The sequence below is a fragment of the Schistocerca serialis genome, chromosome 10 (genome assembly GCF_023864345.2).
Source record: "Schistocerca serialis cubense isolate TAMUIC-IGC-003099 chromosome 10, iqSchSeri2.2, whole genome shotgun sequence".
NCBI classification, from domain to species: domain Eukaryota; kingdom Metazoa; phylum Arthropoda; class Insecta; order Orthoptera; family Acrididae; genus Schistocerca; species Schistocerca serialis.
In genome coordinates this window covers 86,407,585-86,429,604 of record NC_064647.1, presented here as the reverse complement: position 1 = coordinate 86,429,604, position 22,020 = coordinate 86,407,585, and the positions used below count along the sequence as shown (strand labels likewise).

Sequence of the window (22,020 nt, the reverse complement as noted above, 5' to 3'; positions counted from 1 at the left end):
CCGTCTTCGGTGGAGGGCGATCAATCATTTCAACCTCGTTCTTGGTGAAGATTCGACTTTTTCTTTAACGCCATACTGTCCACATGTGGCAGGAAACCCTTCGATGTGAACCTCTCTGTATCAGTTTCCTCAACCATATATATATTGTTATTATAGTTAGCAACGAGTACAAGAATAAATTGCGAAAAAGTAAACACTTAATTACTTTGAGGGGGTAGTTGCACTTTGGAATATAAAAGAATAGTTTTACAGAAAATTACTCTTCATTATGGTAGCATACTATACAATACACGATGGTTGCCAAGAAAGTAATGCACCGCATTTTCTTTTTTCTCGGCCGAAAACAGTGCTACGAATGCGGAACGTTCCGTATGTATTATTTGAAGTCTCCTGAATGAGCGCACCAAGTTTCCGTCACTTCTGACAGATAGCGTAGCTCCAGGTTAGTTTCAAGATTGTGTCAGTAGGTGATGCACGTTACAAGGAACGTCCCGTCATTGAATTTCTCACTACAGAGAAACGAACTGTGGGGAATAGTCACAAACGCTTATGCAAAGTCTGTGAAGCATCTACTGTCGACAGAAATACAGTTAGTCGCTGGGCACAGAGGGTGAGGTCATCAGAAGGCGGTTCGACAGAGCTCCACGATTTGCACAGGTCGGGGAGACCATCCACAGCTGTCGCACGTAATACGTTGCAGCGAGCTGATGTTGTCATTCGCCATTAAAGGACGCCATTGGTGGAAGACATTCTTAGGACGATGAGGAGATGATTCACACAGTGAAGCACTGGCTTCGCCACCAGGACAAGGATTGCTACAGACAGGGCGTACACGCCCTTGTTTCACGCTGGGGGAAGGCCACAGAAGGGGATGGAGATGACGTGGAAAAATAGGGTGTGTGGCTAACACATTATTCTTTAGTTTTGATTAGGTTCAATAAAGAATTGTTGAAGAAAAAAGTGGGGTACATTAATTTCTGCGCAACCCTCGTACGAAAGTGGTCTGATAAGACCGGTAAAAAAGCAAGCAAAAAAGGTTTCTTTCGTAGACAACTCACTTTACTTCTGCACATCGTCTCGCTTGAGGGATATGCACTTGATCCTTCGATCCTCCAGCTCTTTCTTCCCATCGAGAACAATAGATTCTCGCAAACTCGGTAAAATACTCGTTGACTACAAGCATCACTTAATGATTTGATGAAAATTTCTTCGCAGCAGGCAAAAGTTTCAACTTAAGAAACAGGAACAAGCCACTGGGGGCTACGTCTGATGAACAGGGTGGGTGAGGAAACGATTCAAAGCCCCATTCATGCAGTTTCGCCATTGTTATCGCCGATGTGTGGGATGGTGCTTTTACCTGGTGAGAAAGCACTGTTTTCCCGGCCAGCCGTGGTCTTTGTTCAGCCGACGCAAGTTTGAAACGATTCAGCAATGAAGCACAATAGTGTCCAGTTATGATTCCGTCTTTTTATGAGTATTATTCCTTCGGAATTCCAGAAAGTCATCTTAGCAGCTCACAAAAGTCTATGTCTTCATCGGTGCACTTTCAGCACCTTTTGCCACTTGTCTTGACCACAATTTTGAGTCTGATGTGTAATGACAGACGTGGGTTGCATCAATATTCGCATATCGGCGTAAAAAATCTTGCGGATTGCTATTAAACGTTGCCAGACGTTGTGACGAAATATTGTGCCACCTGCGCTTTCGGTCGACTGTGAGCAATCGTAGCACCCACCTCGCAAACACCTTCTACGTAGCCAATTCTCCGTTTAGGATATTATGCACTCACTCAGTTGATATGCCTAACGAATTTTTATGCGTCGCTCGTGCACTACCACACCATGGGTTTTGTCAGTGGTTTCCTTTGTAGTGATCTCAACTGAACGGCTGGAGTGTTTGTCCGACCACGTTTAAGATCGTTATTCCAAAAATAAATGTCTTCAGTGATGGCGCAGAGCCTGCGTGAACTTCATCCAGTTCTGTATTGATTTGTGCGGCAGTCTAACTCTTCAAATGAAAGTGTTTAATAACAGTATGAAACCCGATTTTCTCCATTTTCAATCGCAGGAGACACAGCGGCTAATACAGACGGCTGTCATCAATGAGCCGTTTGCTGTGCATTATTCCGATCCTTGGATTAATAAAGCTAATCGCCGAAGACAAATTATAGTCTGAAATAACAAGCAAAAATGGGCCTAAAAATGTAATAAATTTTGTATCGCAACTGTATGCTGTCCCAGCTGTTTCATTTCGATAATTATCGTGAAAGCAGCAGTACAAATCAGATTTACGTTACAATAATTTTAATTGTAAATGATCTACTCAATATGGCCGCTGTAAGTACAAGCATATCAGAATCTGCTAGAATCAGGAAGCTCAATTTCCACGCTGACTGTTGCTTTGAATGCTATATGTCACTTCTATAGTGCACTGTATTCGTATAAGTTCTGCAGTACATCACCAGAGTTCTCTGTCTTGAAGTAGCATCGGCAAAGCCACTAGTACCTGCGCCCCCCACCTACCAAAAAAGAAAGAAGGCTGTGGTATGACGCAGGAACGTCTGGGGCCGAAAGGGTTCAGGTACACCCGGCTCTTACAGCCCAGTGAATGAGCAGTGACGCGGCGCTGCACCGACGCTGGTACAGTACGAACTCCCTGGCGTTAGTGTACGTCGGGCGGCACGCGCGGGGTCGTAGTGCGCGGGTTTAAAACGACGGAGCGACTGTTGTACCCGAAATACTGGGGGCATAGGCTTTCCGTGGTTGCACGCCCGAACTTAAATGACTCCTCAGTAAGTAATGTGTTCGGTCTTCTCTCCGCTGTTCCTTCTGATGCGACACTTCCCCGTGGTTCTCTCCATCGCTCTCGGTGTTTCTGTTCTGCTTCCATCGCCCTGGGTGGTTCCCACACAGCTCTTGTAGAAGGCACGCATAATGTGCCCATTGTGGATTTAAGACATGCAACACTGTGGGCTATGCAGTACAAGAAACAACAGTCTCGTCCTCGTCTGATATCTGCACGAGAAACAAGGAACACGCACTCTCCTTGGCCCCGGAGAGTCGCAGGATTCGGTGGGTTTCGAGGATAAACAGTTGACAGACAGTCATATTACGACTACTTTGTTGGAACTCTTATGGCAAAGTAAGATCATCGGACAAAATGTTAGTCAGTACCTAAAAAGATCAAATTCGTTTCAGGGTAGCGTGTTGGGACCGCTGCTCTTCATGTTGTATATTAATTACCTTGCAGACAGTTTTACAGCTGATACAGTTATTTAGATTGAAGTACTGTTAAAAAAAAAAGCTTCACAAATATTCGATTAGATCTTGGAAAGGTTTAAAAGTGTTCCAGAGAATGGCAATTTGCTTTAAATGTTCAGTAACGCGACATTGCGTACTTCATGAAACAAAAATGACTAATGTTGAGACGCGGCACACACCCTGACGGGTACTTCAACTCAAAAAGACAAGGCAATAATTGCCAATCAAACACGAACTATGGTTTGTAATATCCAACAGATTTCATTTAACAATTGCTTGATTACAGCAAACTGCTGTTACCCCAGAACAATATACATAATTGTCCCAGAATTTGAAACATTAGTAAACAGACAACATGTCTACGGGCGGCAATGACAGCCCCAAAAAATAAATAATTTTAAGGCCATCTTTTCATAAATCTTAAGAACCATACAAACAGTAAGTGGTTTACTGACAAAAACTCCCACAGAAGCAGGATGTCTTTTAAGATATAACTACAGAAACAACTCACAATTTCTCTTTCTAAATAAGACATTAAAAACTCAGTAAAATGAAAGGCATCCTTCAGGTATTACAAAATGTCAGTGCCAAAAATAACACATCCGTGAACGGAAACTAGGACTCGGATCGATCCTGAATGAAAGCTGAAAGGAACGCTGAAGAAGGAAAGACGGAAGCCTCGGCGTTACCAGGAACAAATAATAAAATGCTCAACTTAAATTCACCGAAGAACTGAGTCTACTGATAAAGAAAGCGACCGCGCTATCGGCTACAATTCAAACTGGCCGCCGCCGAGGCGTCGCCCCTCAGTTAAACGGCCAGCTACAACTGATGACGCGGACCGCTGATTGTATCACTGAAAGAACAACATAAAACCACACAGTAACTGGGCGCATCCAGGGTAACACAATCCTTAAAACATTAGAAAAATTTAAAAACTCTTTGCAGCCAAATTAAATCTCTTCCAATCATTGTCTGCAACAACAGTTAACACTCCCTTTGCACAGGAACCACGATACATAAAAATTCACCATGAGAACTTTTCAGACAGTGTAGAAACCAGAACACAATAATAATTACATGCAAGAAGAAAAACATTGTCATAAACCCCTTAATTTTACAAAAGAATGCCACTATATGTGGATTACACTTAATAGGTAGAGGCAGAAAGAAGTGCCAGAAAATCGAACCTGTAGCTATTTCGGAGGGCACAGACACGCACTTAGATGTCCACTCCTTGCCAGTACCTCAAGTGCGTCCGAAACAGCCAAACTCATTCACACAGGTAACCACTGTTCAATAAGTTGTGCAGCAACGGCGTCCAAACACTGAGATAGCCATTATCTGCAAACAGTACGAAATTCAACATACATATATTCAGCAGGACTTTCAGAAGCTGAACAATTTCCACCGTCTGATTTTGTAGTGTATCCGGTTGCGGGCTGATACCTTCCAAAGCCACTTTCTCACGTTCACACCGTCTAGCAGCACAGGCGAGGCCGTCGCCCCCTCACTAGACCCATCACACACTCGCCGACCGCACGCACGTCTCCGCCCGCGGCCCCACAGCCCACGTGACAGGAAGAGGCAGAGCATGAGCGCAGAGCGACCGCCAGCTAGGAGGCCAGCCGACCGACCAAGACCAGCCTTCTCCCCGCAGCGCCGGTGCGCTTAAACAGCCGAAAAGCGACCAAAGAGGAAAACCGCGGGCACGCGACACAGAGATCTCAAACGAATACCGAGAAGTGACTGGCGCCACGTATCAAATGTATCGATGAGACACAATTGCAGTCAGTCAACTCATACAAATGCCAAGGTGCAAGAATTTGTATTGTAGGGACGCATATGTGAAGAATATGGCAGACTTCGTACGTTAGAAATGCAATTAGTATACAAACAGCTTGGTTACAAAACACTCGCGCCACCCTTCCTCCAGTATTGCTCATGTGTATGGGGCCCGTATCATACCGGACTACCAGAGGATTTTTAACACATACACGGTCCAGTCACGTTAATGTGAGCACCAGGAAGTCTGGTACCGCGCGCCGCAGAGTTTGAATCCGCGCCAGACGTCATGGACGTCGAAGACCCATTGAGGTCTCTGCACCATCGCGCCTCCTGGCCCGCTTTTAGTGTGGGGGCGCCACAGTGGAACACGTGGTCCCAGCGGCCAATAGCGGCGCACCCGATAGCGTACTTAAACGACGGCCACTCGCTCAGCCAGCCTTTTCCTCAAACGGATACGGATCCTTTACACCTGCCGGACAATATCCTCCTCAACCGCTTTTCTCCCACATCCTCTCCCACCCCCGTTCGCTGCCGTGCCTGTATTTCCACGTCCTACCTGCTCTCCATCTCTCCACCCTCCTTACCAAGGTGGCTTCCGCCAGCTCCCCCTCCCTGATGATGCCCTCCTCCATCTACGCCTCCTATCAACTTTGATCCTCCCCTCCTCTGTTTTTTTCCTCAGGACACCCTCCTTTCTCTCTTCCTTCCCTTTCTTCTCCCTTCCTCCCCCTTCTCCCCTGGGCTTCCCCTACCCCCCATACCTTCATTCCTCCCCCCATCTCCCCTCCCATTGGCATCTCTGCTCTCCCCTCTCCCTCCCCCACCACCCCTTCTTGGCAGGTCCCCGGACTCGTACACTTTAAGTGGACATTTGCGCGCCAGAGATCATCGCCATCGGTTTAGTGTATGTGCGTCATGTTTGTGATTCAGTGTTTTGCCGCCCACGCTCCTTCGTTCGCATGTGAAGTCTAAATCATCAGTGTTTGTGCACAGTGCCGACAGTTTTCTTGTTTATTCGTCTAGTGTGAATGGCTTCATGTTTTTAATCCTTGTATCTCCTGTTTTTTAGCCACCAGTTACTTTTCCGTCTTCATTGTTTTTCTCTTTTATTGTACTGCTTGTGGCTGAAGAGCGGAGTAAAATTTTCCGCTGCCAGCCCGCTTTGTATGAGGTGCAAAATAAAAAAAAAAAAAAGCTCAGCCAGTCTGTCTAATCTCGCTTACGTCGGTTTACACCTCGCTTTGCACTAGACTGCTTACTTCCTGGTACACATACGAGATTGTTACCTTGTGCCTCTGATGTTCGGTCTTCTTGTATTCGTTCTGTCCTTCGTTGGTCGTTTCCGTCCTCTTCCGTTGTGTTGTTGTTTGCGGGCCTCTGCGGGTCCCGCCGCACCTTCCGTCATTGCTACCCCGCGACCGTCATGGTCGCAGTTACAACAGGCAACAGGAAGATACCGACAGGGCCGTGGAGCCATTCACGAGGTGCCGCAGATTCTCGAATGGGTTTAAATACAGGGAATGTTGTGGCCAGGGAAGACCGGTAAACTCACTCTCGTGTTGTCTAAAGCGAGCACGTACACTGCGAGCTGTGTGACACGTTGCATTGTCCTGCTGGTAGATGCCAACGTGCTAAGGGTAAACAAACTGCATGTAGGGGTGCACAGCGTCCGCAAGGATAGATTCATGTTTTTGTTGATCCTATGTGCCTTTTAGATTGACGTGATCACTCAGGGAATGGCAAGAAAAAATTCCCTAGTCCACAACACTCCTTCCTTGTTCACTTTCAGACATCACATGTCTTATACGCCAACGGCCATCTGATAGATGGAGCAGAGTGACGGTCATTCATGTGAAAAGGTGCCTGTGGCCACTCAGAGGACGCCCAGTTGCACTATTGTCATGCAAATTCCAGCCTTCATTGACAGGAAACAGCAGTCAGCACGAGTGCGTGAACCAGGCACCTGCTGAGGAGGCCGATACGCAGCTGCATCCAGTGAACGGTCGTTGAGGAGACACCGTTGGTAGCCCCCTGGGCAGTCAGTTGCTTAATGGTTGAAGGTCCATTCGGCTGCACGTATCTCTGCAGCCGTCCCTCATCCCTGTAATCTATGGCCCATGGTGCACCACAGTTGCCTCGTCACCTGTTTTGGATAGCACCATTTCGCCATGCACGGTATACATTAAGCAAGGCGTCACGTGAACAGTTGTCCACAGCTCGTGGTCCAGTGCTGCCTCTGGATCACAGGGTCTCGGGTTCGATTCCTGGTCTGGTTGGAGATTTTCTCTGCCTGGGGACTGGATGTTTGTGTGTCCTGAACATTTCATCACCATCTTCGTCGTCATCATCATTCGTGACAGTGGCTAAATTGGATTCTGTAAAAATTTGACTGTGTACAAATTGAGACTTTGTATGGGCTCTGATGACCGTGCAGTTGAGCGCCCCACAAACCAAGCATCGCCACGTGAACGATTTACAAAGTTAATCATTTCAGAAATGCTTCCATCCTTGCACCCTTGATCCTAAATCCCACGACCATGGCCATTTGAACGTCGCTTCGCTTACGCATGACGATTGCGCTGTTTTCCGCGTCCCGCCCGACACACTTTATAGACCATCCACTTCGCCGTCCGTCAGTGGTTATTGCACGTCGGAGTCGGACGCAGGCTGTGGGCACATTAAGGCGACTGGACTGTATACAATATGGAATGAGGAAGTTCTGTGCAGAGTCGTCGAGAAAAGAAATATATGGCAAACACAGAGAACAAGGACAGGGTGACAGAATATACGAATGACTAATGGTACTAAAGGCAGCTGTAGAGGGAAAAAGCTGTAGGGCAAGACAAAAGTTAGAATACACGCTACAAATTTTTGAGGTCTTAAGGTACAATTGCGACACTGAGAAGGAGGCGTTGGCACAAGAGAGAAATTCGTGACGGATCTCATCGAACCAACCAGAAGACTGATGACCCAAAAACAAGGATTGTGACTGTCCCCTTTGTAGTGTTGGCAGCAGAGCCAACACCGTGTTACTAGAGAACGCCGAAATGCACGCGTTTTACCTCACGCAGGCTGGCGTGAGGAGGGAAGAACTATACTGACATGAGGTGTGGAACATGACAAGGAAATAGAATTCAGACATAAGTAGTTTGATAGTTAACTTTAATCCATTAATGATGAACGTCGCTCTTGACGGTACATGATTCACAATAGTATCTGTTCAAAATACATTCTTGAAGATAGTAATTATAGTAACTGAATATGGCGCCTTGCTAGGTCGTAGCAAATGAAGTAACTGAAGGCTATGCTAAACTGTCGTCTCTGCAAATGAGAGCGTATGGAGACAGTGAACCATCGCTAGCAAAGTCGGCTGTACAACTGGGGCGAGTGCTAGGGAGTCTCTCTAGACTAGACCTGCCGTGTGGCGGCGCTCGGTCTGCAATCACTGACAGTGGCGACACGCGGGTCCGACGTATACTAACGGACCGCGGCCGATTTAAAGGCTACCACGTAGCAAGTGTGGTGTCTGGCGGTGACACCACACCCTTTGTTTCAGATCTCTGACGTTATCTTCAACAAGACAACGGTGGACTACACGCTGGCCCTGCTCTCAGGACCTGAGTACAGAAGATGTTCTACTTTCTCCAAGGCCAGCACGTTCTCCCGATCTCCCACCCTGTGAGAACGCCTGGTCAAGCATCGCCTTGAGGCTATCAAGTCACCATCTGCTAGCCAATATGATGATTTCTGACATGAAATTGAAGCAATATGGACTTGACGCAAATACATGTGTCATCCAAACGCACTTCTGGTCGATCAATTAAGTCGTATGCGCGACTGATTGGCAGATTAAGCCATCAGATTCTTAAGGTTTCTCCTATCCTCCACGTGCCCTGGCACCCCTTCTTCGTGTGGTGTCGTGTTTGTGTTGGATGAGAGACCTGAGAAGGCGAAATCCAGTGCCAGCAAACACGTGGTGTACTCCTCCCATACAGCAATAAGAGGGCCCCTGACAACGGAACCATACGAACTTCCCCTCATCGATTTGATTCGTAGTGAAAGGTTGTGTGGGAGACGATTTGGACTTCAACAAATGTAAACAGGAAAACGCAAAACTGAACCGATTCCGAGGAAATGCAGTTTGAAAATTATGGAGGTGCTTATTGTCACTGTATGGTCGCTAGCATTCGACGATCCTGCAGCCGAATTGGTATAGAAGCATACTTATTGCCGTTGTGTAGAAGTACTGCTTCTAACCCCTTTCCCTTCCGTCCTCCCACCTTCTATTTACATATAACGCCAACTTACAACAGCTGTGAAATGCAACTACAGAGCTAACGTTTATCTCGCTCGGCTGCGAACTCTTTGGGGGGGGGGGGGGGGGGGAGGGGGGGGGGGGGGGACTAGCGACCGTACAAGTTATGCAGCGTGTTTCGCAATTCATGTTACGGACTTCTGGAGGTTGTGGTGGAGGCTCAGTAGATCATGTTTTACACAGGGGCCCACGTCCATAACGGTTCGTCTCCATGTTACAAGGACAAAAGAGCTACTCACAAGGGAACCTCCCCATCGCACCCTCCCCCCCCCCCCCCTCACCTCAGATTTAGTTATAAGTTGGCGCAGTGGATAGGCCTTGAAAAACTGAACACAGATCAATCGAGAAAACAGGAAGAAGTTGTGTGGAACTATGAAAAAAATTAGTAAAATATACAAACTGAGTAGTCCATGCGAAGATAGGCAACATCAACGACAGTGGGAGTCATGGAGCGAAGTGGTCCCGTGGTTAGCAAGAGCAGCCACGGAACGAGAGGTCCTGGTTCAAGTCTTCCCTCGAGTGAAAACTTTAATTTTTATTTTCAGTTTATGTGACAAACTCTTATGTTTTCATTACTTTTTTGGGAGTGATTATCACATCCGCAAGAAAACCTAAATCGGGCAAGGTAGAAGAACCTTTTTACCCATTCGCTAAATGTACAAGTTAGGTGGGTCAACATATTCCTGTCATGTGACGCACATGCCGTCACCACTGTCGTATAGAATATATCAGATGTGTTTTCCTGTGGAGGAATCGGTTGACCTATGACCTTGCGATCAAATGTTTTCGGTTCCCATTGGAGAGGCACGTCCTTTCGTCTACTAATCGCACGGTTTTGCGGTGCGGTCGCAAAACACAGACACTAAACTTATTACAGTGAACAGAGACGTCAATGAACGAACGGACAGATCATAACGTTGCGAAAATAAAGAAAGTAGAAATTTCAGTCGAGGGAAGACTTGAACCAAGGTCCTCTCGTTCCGCAGCTACTCAACGCTAACCACGGGACCACGGCGCTCCTGAGCTTACATTGTACTTGATGTTGCCTATCTTTCAGATGGCCTACTCAGTTTGTATATTTTACTAATTTTCTTTTATAGTTCCACACAACTACTTCCTGTTTTCTCGATTGATCTGTGTTCAGTTTACCAAGGCTATGCACTGTGCCAACTTATAACTAAATCTGAGGGGGGTGCGATGGGGAGGTTCCCTTGTCAGTCGGGCGCTAGATGTTTCTTAGGCAAGTACTGTAGTGACAGGATGCCGGAGTACACGTTCGCAGAGTGCACAGATACGGTGTTAATTTACAGAGAAGCTGGCACTAGTGGAAGAGTAGCTCCACGCCTGAGCCACGCGTACTTCTCGAATCGTGACACTCCATCACACGCCATGTTTGCCACAGAAGAACAATTGCTGGGTGAAAGTTCACAAGCGACAGTGCAAACTGGGGTGTTACAAGATGACGGCGCACTGTTGTACTGGAAGAGGAGGTGCCTCGTAAAGTTGAAGAGAACCCATCGACGAGTACTCGAGTCACTGCACGTTACCTGGATGTCTCTCACTCGCCTGTCTGGAGTGTTCTGCACGGACACCAACACCTCCCACACACCCTCACAAGGCACACGCTATGCTCCCGGCGGATTTAGTGCCATTTGGCAATTTCTGTACTTGGTTTTTACGCCATTGCATGGATTTACCTCAGTTTACAAGGCGAATTTGTTCACCGACGAAGCACCCTTCAAGAGGGAAGGTGTTTTGAATGTTCAAAACAACCACATTCGGGATTAAGAAAACCCCAAAGGCACCTGTACACAAAGATTTCATGCCATTTGTCAAATTCTGTACTTGGTTTTTACGCCATTACTTGGATTTACCTCAGTTTCCTAGGCGAATTTTGTTCACTGACGAAGCGCACTTCAAGACGGAAGGTGTTTTGAATGCTCAAAACAACCACAGTCGGGATTAAGAAAACCCCAAAGGCACTTGTACACAAAGATTTCGTGCCATTTGTCAATCTCTGTACTTGGTTTTTACGCCATTGCGTGGATTTACCTCAGTTTTCAAGGCGAATTTTGTTCACCGACGAAGCGCACTTCAAGAGAGAAGGTGTTTTGAATGCTCAAAACAACCACATTCGGGATGAAGAAAACCCCAAAGGCACTTATACACAAAGATTTCAGCATACCTTCGGTACCAGTGTTTGGGCAGCTGCTCGTATCCGCGAAAGTCGTGTGACTGGCCCGTATATCCTTGTTCCCCACCTAACGGTGTCAGGTTCCCGATATTCCTACAACAACTGATGGCGGAGTTTATGGAAGGTGCGCCACTGGACATTCGGCACGAATTGTGGTCCCAGCCCGATGGCGTGGCAGTTCATTTTGTAGTTCGCGTCCGAAATCACGTGAAAGCAGTTTACGGGGACAGGTGGATCAGTCGAGGCGGATCACATGCTCGACAACCGCGGTCCCCAGATTTAACTTCTTCGGAGTTGTTCTTGTGGGGCCACATGAAGAGTCTTGTCTACGATACTCCTGTCCAGTCGAAAGAAGATCTGGTTCCACAGATTGTGGCTGCGGAAGGAGTGATCAACCTTACACCACGCATGTTGGACACAGTATATGCAAACTCACTGCGCATATACACAGTGCGCACCGAACTTGGTGGTCGTTATAACACTACAGTAAACAGGAGTGAAATCTGTACATATTGTTTTCCTTGTGACGTAGAATCGAACCATTTCTGGACATTGATTCCTATGTGTAACTTGATCTACTAAGGCCATCTACAACGTCCGGAAGTGAGCAACATAAATTCTGAAACTCCCTGTATAAGAACGCCTAAAATTTTCAAATCAGAATCTCATGAAAACGATTGAGTGTTGCGTCTCCCTATTTGCACACGTTGACGTCCTATTTGTGCCCCACACATCCTGTGAGTATAAATCAAATCGGTAAGGGGAAGTTCGTACAGTCCCGTCGTGAGCCCAATCCATCCGATGGAGAGTTCACATCACCAGAGTCTGATGTTCTCAGTCCATAAGACTCTGGAGAGGTTTGGAATTTAAGCCAGGATATCAGTGCTGAGATTGGTGATCAGGGGCTTTACGCAACCACATTATCCCCTTTGCTGTCAGAACAAAGGGAAGGCAGGTGACAACAAGTGGCGGACCCACGTGGCTACTTCGACTCGATAACAAACCCAGTTAGGGCCACTATTGCGAAAACTTCCTGGCCGATTAAAACTGTGTGCTGGACCGAGACTCGAACTCGGAACCTTTGCTCTTCGCGGGCAAGTGCTTTACCGGCTGAGCTTCCCAAGCATGACTCACGACCCGTCCTCACAGCTTTACTTCGTCCAGTGCCTCGTCTCCTACCGTCCTGAGGATGCGTCGTGAGTCGTGCTTGGGTAGCTCAGTTGGTAGAGTACTTGCCCGCGAAAGGCAAAGGTCCCGAGTTCGACTCTCCGTCCGGCACACAGTTTTAACCTGCCAGGAAGTTTCATATCAGCGCACACTCCGCTGCAGAGTGAAAATGTCATTCAGGGCCACTGTTGTTGCCAGAGTCGGAAGTTCTGTGTGCTAGATGTCACACTGCTGGGTCCACAACTCACTTATAACTTTAAACGTGTATTCAATGCACTATACTACAAACTTAAAATAAGCAAACCTTTCTGAACTGCTATTATTCCTTGTATAATAGTGTATACAGTTTTCCTCTCCTCGTTCACTGCTGGCTTTGGAATGGTGTTGCAGTGTGTGATTCCAGTGCCGCTCTTTCAGCTAATGACTATGACAATGACCGCCACCGACACGACGGCTGTGTGCATGAGTTTCGCGCTGGCGCTGCTCGCGCTCCACCCAGAGTGGCAGGACGCGGCCCGACGGGAGCTGAAGGACGTCTTCGGCGAGGGCGGCGACTACCTGCGTGCTCCCAGCCTCGCAGAGCTGGCCAGCCTCAGGATCCTGGAGAGCATCATCAAGGTGAGCCGCCACCCACTGATCAGTGAGGTCGCCAATCGTGCAACTAGAGAACGCCCACCAATTTTCATCTGTGGGACACCGTTCTGGGACTTCAGACGATTCTTTTTTGGTGGTCGAAGCAGCTCTGGAGATCACCATGAAGGTGGAGAGGTACCCACTAATTTCCATGTGCCAGAACTTCATACAATCATCACGCTATGGGAGTATGCGCATAAGGGTCTACATGTGTACCTCTATTTTGAGACTTCCGGTTTGATTTGCTGTTGATGGTGGTAGTAGTGCTGTAGAGCACTACTGAGGTAAACAGTCAGCCAGTAATTGCTGGGTCTCACAAATACAGTCAAAAGATGTCCCATCAGAGAATGTCCCCAGGGTTGCATATGTGGACTACTGTTATTGAGACTTCACACTGAATTTGTTGATGTCGGTGGTAGTAGTGCTACAGAGCACCATGAAGTTGTTATAAGGGCGTTCTTCTTCATGTTCCATTTGGGACACACATCTCAGATTTTCTTCTTACAGAAGTCTCTCCATGGCACTAATCGATGACTAGAGGAGAAAAAAATCTGTAAACTGATCTCTGAAAAAATTTCATCTTTCCTATTGATACATACTAGCTCCCATGTCCCACAGCTACAGACACAACTCATTATGAGAGGATGCCCTCTAGGCTCTCTTTGTGACGCTGTTTTAAAACGTTAGCTTCATTGTTGATGGTGGTATAGTACTGGAGAGCACCATTGAAGTAAACTAACCTGCCATGTCACACAATTGGAGTCACTGGGCAGTGTACAACAGCATACCACCTACGTGTTATTCTGGCATTTAGATTTGCTGTTGGTGGTGGTGGTAGTGTTGGATAGCATAATCGAGGTGCTTAGAGACAAGTTCTTCTTCACATAGGGTAGTAGGAGTAATCCATCGAACTACAGACCTATATCATTGACGTCCGTTTGCAGTAGGGTTTTGGAGCATATACTGTATTCAAACATTATGAATCACCTCGAGGAGAACGATCTATTGACACGTAATCAGCATGGTTTCAGAAAACATCGTTCTTGTGCAACGCAGCTAGCTCTTTATTCGCACGAAGTAATGGCCGCTATCGACAGGGGATCTCAGGTTGATTCCGTGTTTCCGGATTTCCGGAAGGCTTTTGACACCGTTCCTCATAAGCCACTTCTAATCAAGCTGCGGGCATATGGTGTATCGTCTCAGTTGTGCGACTGGATTCGTGATTTCCTGTCAGGAAGGTCGCAGTTCGTAGTAATAGACGGCAAATCATCGAGTGAAAATGAAGTGATATCAGGTGTTCCCCAGGGAAGCGTCCTAGGACCTCTGCTGTTTCTGATCTATATAAATGACCTGGGTGACAAACTGAGCAGTTCTCTTAGGTTGTTCGCAGATGATACTTTAATTTACCGTCTAGTAAGGTCATCCGAAGACCAGTATCAGTTGCAAAGCGATTTAGAAAAGATTGCTGTATGGTGTGGCAGGTGGCAGTTGACGCTAAATAACGAAAAGTGTGAGGTGATCCACATGAGTTCCAAAAGAAATCCGTTGGAATTCGATTACTCGATAAATAGTACAATTCTCAAGGCTGTCAATTCAACAAAGTACCTGGGTGTAAAAATTACTAACAACTTCAGTTGGAAACACTACATGGACAATATTGTGGGGAAGGTGAGTCAGAGGTTGCGTTTCATTGGCAGGACACTTAGAAGATGCAACAAGTCCACTAAAGAGATAGCTTACACTACACTCGTTCGTCCTCTGCTAGAATATTGCTGCGCGGTGTGGGATCCTTACCAGGTGGGATTGACGGAGGACATTGAAAGGGTGCTAAAAAGGGCAGCTTGTTTTGTATTATCACGTAATAGGGGAGAGAGTGTGGCAGATATGATACGCGAGTTGGGATGGAAGTCATTAAAGCAAAGACTTTTTCATCGCGGCGATATCTATTTACGAAATTTCAGTCACCAACTTTCTCTTCCGAGTACGAAAATATTTTGTTGATTCCTACCTACATAGGTAGGAATGATCATCAAAATAAAATAAGAGAAATCAGAGCTCGAACAGAAACGTTTAGGTGTTTTTTTTTCCCGCGTGCTATTCGGGAGTGGAATGGTACGGAGATAGTATGATAGTGGTTCTATGAACCCTCTGCCAAGCACTTAAATGTGAATTGCAGAGTAATCATGTAGATGTAGATACTAGTTGGAGCAACGATTTAAGTAAGTGGTATATGACAAATTTCCCGCTTGTGTTGCCTCTAGTTCCCCAAGAACACAAAGTAGGAGTAGCTGCCATGACCCACGGTTCCATTAGTGGACTGGTATTTTAACACTTCAGATTTGTTGGTGATGGTGGTGGTAGCGGTGGAGATCACTACTGTAGTGCGCTGCCACCCACTAGTTTCCAGGTCGCACAACTGCAGTCACAAGGCACGCTATGCTAGAGTGCGTCAATGTTTCCTTACGTGGACCACAGTTTGAGGCTTCAGATTGGACTTGTTTTTGGTTTGTTTTGGTTTTAGGGCGCCAAACTGCTATCGTCATTAGCGCCCGGTCCGTGACTTAGGAAACAGTAAAAACCGAAAATGGAAACCAGTAGCAATGGGAACGAAACTCAAAAAACTGGAGAAACTAAAAGCAGAAGCAAGGCTTAAAAATCCACTACAGAAAGGGGTTGCTTTTCCCCAAAAAAAAGCTTCAAATGACTGACGTCATTTCACTGGCACTAATAAACTCGAGAACACGATCGGACGAGCGCGTGTCATCTGCTAAAATTGACGATATATCAGGCGACAGCTGTAGACGGGCGCGTAATGGAGTAAAATAGGGGCACTCAATTAAAAGGTGTCTTACCGTCCACAGCTGAGAGCAGTGGCGACAGAGTGGGGGAGGATCGCCGCTTAAAAGATCTCGATGGCTAAAAAGACAGTGCCCTATCCGGAGTCTAGTTAGAATTACCTCCTCCCGACGACACGTTCGGGAGGAAGAGGTCCAAGGACAAGGAAGAGCTTTCACGTCCCGCAATTTATTATGGGGAAGTGTCGACCAATGTGCGTGCCATAAAAGCACAACACGACGACATAAAACGCTCCGTAGTTCGGTGAAGGGAATCGATTGAATAGCTGGCCGAAGAAGAGAGACTGCAGCCTTGGCCGCTATATCGGCCGCCTCATTTCCACAGATACCAACGTGTCCCGGGAGCCAGAGGAACGCCACCGAGACGCCCCCCAGGTGGAGCAAGCGCACACAGTCCTGAATCCGGTGGACCAGAGGGTGGACAGGGTAAAGAGCTTGGAGACTGAGGAGAGAGCTGAGAGAATCTGAACAGATAACATACTGTATCCGCTGATGGCGGCGGATGTAGTGGACAGCCTGGAGAACAGCGTAAAGCTCCGCAGTATAAACCGAACACTGGTCGGGAAGCCGAAATTGATTTGGGGTGTCGCCAACAATATAAGCACTCCCTAAACCTAACGATGTTTTCGAGCCATCAGTGTAAATAAATGTGGCTTTCTTCATTTGTGCACATAGAGCATCAAATTCCCGACGATAAACAAGTGAAGGGGTACCATCCTTGGGAAATTGACAAAGGTCACGGAGCAGGCAGATCCGGGGACGGAGCCAAGGCGGTGCTGTACCCCAAGTTGTCAAGAAGGTTTTAGGAAAGCGGAAGGAAAGAGAATGGAGCAGTTGACGGAAGCGGACTCCCGGTGGTAGTAGGGAGGAGGGGCGGCCTGCATACCCTACATCAAAGGAGGCGTTGAAAAAAATGTCATGGGCTGGATTAGCAGGCATGGAAGACAGATGGCTAGCATAACGACTCAGAAGGACTGCTCGCCGATTGGACAGTGGAGGTTCAGCAGTCTCAGCATAAAGGCTTTCCACAGGGCTGGTGTAAAAAGCTCCAGACACTAAACGTAATCCACGGTGGTGGATAGAGTCGAGACGACGAAGAATAGACGGCCGAGCAGAGGAGTAAACTATGCTTCCACAGTCCAATTTCGAGCGCACTAAGGCGCGATAGAGGCGGAGAAGGACGACTCGGTCCATTCCCCAGGAGGTACCATTCAGGACACGGAGGGTGTTGAGGGATCGCAGCTAGCCGACGGACAGGAAACGTGGGAGGACCAGCACAGTTTTCTGTCAAATATAAGACCCAAGAATTTTGCGACGTCCGAAGACGGAAGGTTGACAGGTCCTAGATGTAAGGAGGGTGGAAGAAACTCCCTACGTCGCCAAAAATTAACACAAACGGTCTTACTGGGAGAAAAACGGAAGCCGGTTTCGATGCTCCAAGAGTGGAGGCGATCGAGACATCCTTGAAGACGTCGTTCAAGAAGGCTGGTCCGTTGAGAGCTGTAGTAGATCGCAAAATCGTCCACAAAGAGGGAGCCCGAGACATCAGGACGGAGACAATCCATAATTGGATTTATGGCAATGGCAAACAGTACAACACTCAGCACGGAGCCCTGGGGTACCCCGTTTTCTTGGGAGAAAGTACAGGAGAGAGTAGTGTTCACCCGCACTCTAAATGTGCGCTCTGCCATAAATTCGCGAAGAAAAAGGGGCAGCCGACCTCGAGAGCCCCAAGAGAACAGTGTGCGGAGGATGCCTGTCCTCCAACAGGTATCGTATGCTCTCTCCAGGTCAAAAAATATTGCTACTGTATGGCGTTTCCGGAGAAAATTGTTCATGATATAAGTGGAGAGAGCAACAAGATGGTCAACTGCAGAACGATGCTTTCGGAATCCGCATTGGGCAGGTGTTAAAAGACTGCGGGACTTCAGCCACCAAGCTAAACGGCAATTCACCATACGCTCCAAAACCTTACATACACTACTCGTGAGAGAAATGGGGCGATAGCTAGAGGGGAGATGTTTGTCGTTTCCAGGTTTCGGAACAGGAACGACGATAGCTTCCCGCCATCATCTGGGAAAAGTACTGTCGGTTCAAATTCGATTATAAAGGCGAAGGAGGTAACGCAGACTATGGGTTGATAAATACAGCAACAGTTGGACGTGGATACCATCCGGTCCTGGGGCGGAGGAGCGAGAAGAAGAGAGTGCATGTTGGAGTTCCCGCATGGAGAAACAGTATTATAGCTTTCGCGACTTTGAGAGAAGAAAGCAAGAGGTTGCACTTCCGTTGCAGGTTTCTTCGGGAGAAACGCTGGCGCGTAATTTGAAGAGCTCGAAATCCGAGCAAAGTGTTGACCCAATGAGTTAGAAATTGCGATGGGGTCCACTAATGTATCATGCGCGACAGTGAGCCCAGAGACTGGGGAGAAACTAGGCGCGCCTGATAACCGTCGAATCCGCCTCCAAACTTCCGAGGAGGGAGTGAAGGTGTTAAATGAGCTAATAAAGAATTTCCAGCTTGCCTTCTTGCTATCGCGGATGACGCGACGGCATCGCGCACGAAACTGCTTATAGCGGATACAGTTGGCCAAAGTAGGATGGTGGCGGAAAACACGAAGAGCACGTCGCCGCTCACGTATTGCGTCATGGCATGCCTCGTTCCACAAAGGAACTGGGGGGCACCGGGCAATTCGGAGGTGCGTGGTACTGAATGTTCCGCAGCTGTAAGAAGAACGTCTGTAATATGTGTGACCTCATCGTCGACGCTAGGAAAGTGACGGTCATCGAATGTCGCTAGAGACGGAAAAAGTGTCCAATCGGCTTGGGCAAACTTCCAGCGTCGCAGGCGCATATATGGCAGTTGAGGCTGCAGTCTAAGGACACATGGAAAGTGGTCACTCGAGTGTGTATCATCAAGGGCGAACCATTCGAAGCGCCGAGCTAGCGGAACAGTACCGACCGAAAGGTCCAAATGAGAGAAATTTGTCGTGGAGGCAGACAAAAATGTAAGGACCCCAGTGTTGAGGCAAACTAGATCCACTTGGTGGAAGACGTCTAGCAATAGTGAGCCACGTGGACAAGGATGTGGAGATCCCCAAAGCGGGTGGTGGGCATTGAAGTCGCCAACCAGCAAACAGGGGGGTGGAAGCTGACCAAGAAGATGAAGGAGATCAGCTCATGCCATTGGTGTGGACGATGGAATGTATACAGTACAAAGAGAAAAGGTATATCAAGAAAGGGAAAGATGGACAGCAACAGCTTGGAAGGAAGGGCTTAAGAGATTGGGTGATAATGGAGAGTATCATGGAGAAGAATCATGAGTCCTCCATGGGCTGGAGTGCCTTCAACAGAGGGGAGATCAAATCGGACAGACTGAAAATGGGGGAGAAAAAAGCGGTCATGGGGACACAGCTTTGTTTCCTGAAGACAGAGGATGGCCAGCGAGTAGGATCGTAAGAGGATCGACAATTCATCCCGATTGGCCTCAAATGCCGTGGATATTCCAGTGGATAATGGTCATAGGGTGAACAGAAAATGGAGGAATGTGACCAAGGTTGCTGTCAACTCAACGACTGCTCAGAGCTTGCGACCGACAGCATGGAATGGCATTCAGCCGAAGGCAGAAGATCGTGATCCATAGTTTGTTCAGGAGCAGCTCCTGCCACAAGCGATCGGCTGGTTGATCGGCCGCCAGCAGTGCGCCTCGGCGACGCAGAAGACGGCCGAGGGCGATTTCCGCCAGGCGGTGCTGTAGATGAGACACGCCTTGGTGGAGAAGGAGATGAACAGGGTTTCTTATTAGCCTTCTTCGAAACATGATGTTTAGATAAAGGAGTAACCGATGGTTGTGAAGTTGGGGTACGTAAAAAATCTTCACAAGTATGCTCTTTTTTCGAAGTCTTCGTGTCTGACTTTTGTGCTCGAGATTTAGCAGAACCCGATGAAGGGTGAGCCATAGAGTGGGCAGGCGAAAGTGAGGTTGAACGGGCGATCTTTACGCTGGCCCATCTGACGACCATGGCACTAAAGGTGAGGTCGCAAGTCTGCGTGGCCGCCTCCTTTGTTGGCCAAGGAGAAGCAAGGACAGTGCTGTATTTTCCTGTCTGAAGCACAGTGGGCTGTCGACTGGCGAATAATTTTCTAGCAGCAAAGGTCGACACCTCTTCCTTCACTCTGATTTCCTGAATGAGCTTTTCGTCTTTAAAAATGGGGCAATCTCGAGAGGAAGCAGCGTGGTCACCCTTACAGTTGATGCAACGAGGGGATGGAGGTGGACAAGCACCCTCATGGACATCCCTGCCACACGTAACACATTTGGCCGGATTGGCACAGGACTGGCTGGTGTGATTGAACTGCTGACACGGATAGCAACGCATAGGGTTTGGGACGTAAGGGCGAACGGAAATTCTCATAGCCTGCTTTCATTTTCGATGGGAGTTGAACTTTGTCAAATGTCAAGAAGACAGTGCGAGTTGGAATGAGGCTCATGTCAACCCTTTTCAGAACTCTATGAACAGCCGTTACGCCCTGGTTAGACAGGTAGTGCTGAATTTCCTCGTCAGACAATCCGTCGAGGGAGCGTGTATAAACGACTCCATGTGAGGAATTTAAAGTGCGGTGCGCTTCAATCCGGACAGGGAAGGTGTGGAGCAGTGAAGTACGCAGCAATTTTTGTGCCTGGAGGGCACTGACTGTTTCTAACAACAAGGTGCCATTCCGTAATCTGGAACAAGACTTTACAGGACCTGCAATTGCGTCAACACCTTTCTGAATAATGAAAGGGTTGACCATGGAGAATTCGTGACCTTTGTCAGACTTCTGAAACAACAAGGAACTGTGGCAACGATGGAAGAACTGTCTGTGGCTGAGACTCAGTGAACTTACGCTTGTGAGCAGACATAGTGGAAGATGAGGAAACCATTTCGGAAGAATCCCCATGATTACCGGCGTCTCCAATGGCGCGCTCCTCCCTTGTGGGGCCCCTCTCTGAGGGCACTCCCGCCTTAAGTGCTTGTTCACACCTGAGGTCACACCTCCCGACAAACGGACGTAGGGACCAATCGGCACTTTCGGAAGGTATCAGCTCGGGTAATCACCCCTCCCTGGGCCTGGCCGTTACCAGGGGGTACGTACGTGTCCTACCTGTCTACCCGGGGCGGGGAATTACGAGTTACCCCGTCACCGGCTACGCACGAAAATGCGTGGGTCGGCCTTCAGACACGCACAGGGAGGGAGAAAGGGAAAGGGAAAAACAAAGAAAGAGAAAGGAAAGAGGAGAGGTCTCAAACGCCGCAGCGGAGAAAAGGGTAAAGAGAAGAGGTAAGGAAAAGAGAAGGACGAAGGAAGGATAAAGATATACAAGCAGAGAAGGCGAAGAATGCGTTACATTTACGAGCGTCCGTCTCCGGACGTAGGCACAAACCATACTCCCAGAGGGGGAGAAGGGGAAGGAAAGAGCCAGAGGTGAGGGGAGTGGGGCGAAGATGGGGGATAGGGAAGGATGCGGAAATGGAAGGTATGCAGCCCGGGAAGGAAGGAGGGCCACATTAGCTCGCACATATCCAGAAAAAGAGTTGTGGACCCCCTGGGGGGAGGTTGGACTTGTTGATCGTGATTGCTGTTCTGGAGAGCGACATCAAGAAGCTTTCCAAACAAGTATTTCAGTTAGGGCAACCATTTAACCCACTACTGCACGGTTTCTTTAGGAAACCAGTTTTATTGAAAAAAATATTTGACGGTAGGGTCAGATAGACAAAATACTATGTAACAGCTTGAACACTGAAATTTTGATTTATTCATTACTTTA

General features: G+C 47.8%; 1 protein-coding gene and 1 long non-coding RNA gene across 4 annotated transcripts in view; both read left to right on the top strand.

Moving 5' to 3' along the window:
* LOC126424544 (uncharacterized) overlaps positions 1–22,020 on the top strand; it is a 227,052-nt gene that overhangs the window by 174,512 nt on the left and 30,520 nt on the right. The window lies entirely within an intron of this gene.
* Positions 1–22,020, top strand: part of LOC126424543 (cytochrome P450 4g15-like) — a 176,315-nt gene that overhangs the window by 123,775 nt on the left and 30,520 nt on the right. For 2 of the 3 annotated variants that reach the window (XM_050087286.1, XM_050087287.1), the window contains exon 6: positions 13,142–13,342. The exons of the other annotated variant lie outside the window; for it this stretch is intronic. In XM_050087286.1, coding sequence (XP_049943243.1) covers positions 13,142–13,342 — 201 coding nt within the window. The remainder of the gene's footprint in view (positions 1–13,141; positions 13,343–22,020) is intronic. 3 annotated transcript variants of the gene reach the window in all.